General features: G+C 40.3%; 3 protein-coding genes across 3 annotated transcripts; all 3 read right to left on the bottom strand.

Moving 5' to 3' along the window:
* Nucleotides 1-116: 116 nt before the first annotated feature.
* Nucleotides 117-632, bottom strand: LOTGIDRAFT_170712 (hypothetical protein; the record flags this gene model as incomplete). Its single annotated transcript, XM_009046550.1, has 1 exon — nucleotides 117-632. One exon carries the CDS (start codon nucleotides 630-632, stop codon nucleotides 117-119), a length of 516 nt encoding a protein of 171 aa, XP_009044798.1.
* Nucleotides 633-1,218: 586 nt separating this feature from the next.
* LOTGIDRAFT_136176 (hypothetical protein) lies at nucleotides 1,219-1,857 on the bottom strand (the record flags this gene model as incomplete). Its single annotated transcript, XM_009046549.1, has 1 exon — nucleotides 1,219-1,857. One exon carries the CDS (start codon nucleotides 1,855-1,857, stop codon nucleotides 1,219-1,221), a length of 639 nt encoding a protein of 212 aa, XP_009044797.1.
* A 396-nt stretch (nucleotides 1,858-2,253) lies between these two features.
* On the bottom strand, nucleotides 2,254-2,640 carry LOTGIDRAFT_170710 (hypothetical protein; the record flags this gene model as incomplete). The annotated part of the gene is made up of 1 exon (XM_009046548.1): nucleotides 2,254-2,640. One exon carries the CDS (start codon nucleotides 2,638-2,640, stop codon nucleotides 2,254-2,256), a length of 387 nt encoding a protein of 128 aa, XP_009044796.1.
* Between the last annotated feature and the right edge of the window lie 73 nt (nucleotides 2,641-2,713).

The raw sequence follows: 2,713 nt of genomic DNA, 5'->3' as shown, positions 1-2,713 counted from the left end.
AGGTACAAACTGGGCTCTGGGCAACCGAGTTGTCCCTGGGGGTGGTTGGTGAAGTCTTCTTGTGTTCTTGGTGCGTGCCATGGTTAAATGGTCATTCTTGAAGTGATTGTCCCTTTTTATACTTTTCGGAGATAGACGAAGCCTGGGGCTTCAGAGGGTAAAATTCTTGTTCGCAATCTCATCTCTTCGGGCGTGTCGGGTTTCAAATCCACGAGCAAATAACTTCTGGGTGGTAAAGTGGCATCAGTGTAAGCTTCTTGCATGAATTGAGCATGTCCAGGATACATTTGTCGGGCTAACACACCCAACTGAGAAGCATCTCTAGGGTTTTTAAACAAGACCAAATAATGGGCATTGAGACTTATTGTGCGTTGTTTTTTATCAAACAAGTTTAGCACAATGTAAATAACACTTGTGTTTCGGTGGTGACTTTTTTTCGTAAACCATTGTTCAAGGGCAGCCGTATCTTCGCCCATCAAATCATCGACTACCAAAATTTGAGGCCCTGACACTTGAGCCATGACATCATCGATATTTCCTAAGCCATGGACGTAAGTGTAAGAAAACGTTTCGTAAGACTGTTGCCATTCGCCATAGGCCCACACGATTCGTTCGGGTACTGGGTCAAACATGTTGGCCTCCAACAATTTTTGAACAAAGACCGTTTTCCCAACACCTGTGGACCGGAAACTAACATTGTGAACGGGTGTCTGAGTGCCGTGTCGAATTCCATGATGATTCTGCTGCAAAAGCCTCTCCTTTTTATAGGGCTTGGATAATCAAATTGCTAGAGGAAGGAAAAACCAATGTTTGTTTCAATAAATTTTATATCACATTTTAAATTTTTACAACATTTTAAACAAACGTATTTACATTTTAAAAAACATAACAAACGTATTTACATTTAAAAAAAAAGAACAAAGTTTTTCAAACAGGAACAAAGTTTTTCAAACAGCAAACACAGCAATCTATTCAGCTTTTTCTTCCATCTTCATAATTTGGTCGTGTGTCCATTCGCAATAACGTAGACTTTTTGGAATCCAATACATGTTTCCACACATCATTTGTAAGGCATCATCCTGCATCCAATCTTGCAATTCACCAAGTAACATAACCACTATAGTCCAGGCATCATTATTAAATGGCTCCCTTGGTAATAGGTACAGGTTTCTAAATCCACGTGGACCCAATGGTACAATGATAGCTTCGTCGGTGGGTTCAATACTTGGAACTTTGGTATCTTCGGAAATATTCGGCAGCTTCTCCACACCAGTACCAATATCTTTGTATTCTGGCGTTATACAAGGAGCCTCGTTTGTTGAACAAAGTGTTTGTGAGATCGTCGAAGGTGACTCTGGTTTCAATGGGCTGTCCACAATGAAACAATCCATGTCCGAGTTGGTGGCAGTTGAGGCATCGGTGGTTTCCTTCTGAGGGACGTTTGTTGTGGTTGTCTTCAGTGGAATGATTGTTGAGGTTATCTTCAGCGGCATGTCTGTGGAGGTTATCTTCAGAGGTGGAACCTTTGTTAACTTGAGTTTCTTCTGAGTTTTCTCCTTGGTTGTCGATGATTTTCTTTTGAGGACATTCGGATTTCCAGTGTCCTTCTTGTTTACATTGATAACATTTTCCTTTTCTGGGTTGTTTGCGTTTTGGTTCTTGACAGTTACTGGCCCAATGTCCTCGCTGTTGACAGTTGTAACAGATGTCTTGACTGGTGTCTTGACTGATGTCTTTACTGGTGTCTTTGTTTTCTTCTTGGTTAGTTTTTTCTCCATTTCGCAAGGGACACTCTGGGACCCAATGTCCTTTTTCTCCACAGTGATAACATTCTCCATAGCTCCTTTTCTTATACATAGGTTGTACACGATCGGATGTCCAAGTGAAAATGATAATTTCCAACGCTGATCCGAAACATATACCCTCTCCCAGGTCACGTGGTTTGGTGAAAGCTGAATCACGTGGTTTACTGGATTGTGATTGGTTGAAGTTTTTAGACATGCGCACTGTTTGCTGTGTTGCTGTTTTCCAAATTTGCTGTATTCTGATTGGTTGAAGTTTTCTAAATTTTCATTGGTTGTAAAAGATCATCTAAGACTTCTTGCATGGTTTGAGGATTGTAACGTTGCACAAGATATTCAATGCAATGGTAAACAACACTATCTTTATCGTAACACACCATAGGAGCTAGGAAAGGATATTTTTTCTTCATTTCATTCCAAATCATTCCTGTTTGATCTGACAATATATCTTTTAACAATTCTCTGTCTCTTTTCTCCATGTTGGTAATATCATACGTAAACCAGGAACTTCTTTCCAAAATTTTCTTAATTCTTTTTCTACGTCAATCGTCCAATCGTCTTCGTTTTCCCACAACTGCACGTGACCTTTCGGGTCTTCTATCAAACTTCCTAATACGGCGTCAATGTCTTCGTCTTTAGGTTTTTCCTCCAAGGCCAAATACAAATAATCATCGACTGGATGACTACGACCACTTGACGAAATTCCAATTCCCAGGCAACTGTGATATTTTTGACTTGGATGATCCGTTTCACAGCCGATGCAATTTGAATGTTGTTGATTTTGGATGGCTGGTAGATAATAATTCTCGACTCTTAATTTTAACCACCTCCGTCTCATTTTCGGCTTGAGTGAATCCATAGGGTAAGGTATTATCAGGTTCTCCTCTCGTGTTGAAATGAACCATTCGTTT

Source organism: Lottia gigantea, assembly GCF_000327385.1.
Source record: "Lottia gigantea unplaced genomic scaffold LOTGIsca_103, whole genome shotgun sequence".
Taxonomy (NCBI): Eukaryota; Metazoa; Mollusca; class Gastropoda; family Lottiidae; genus Lottia; species Lottia gigantea.
This window is presented reverse-complemented; position numbering and strand designations above follow the sequence as displayed.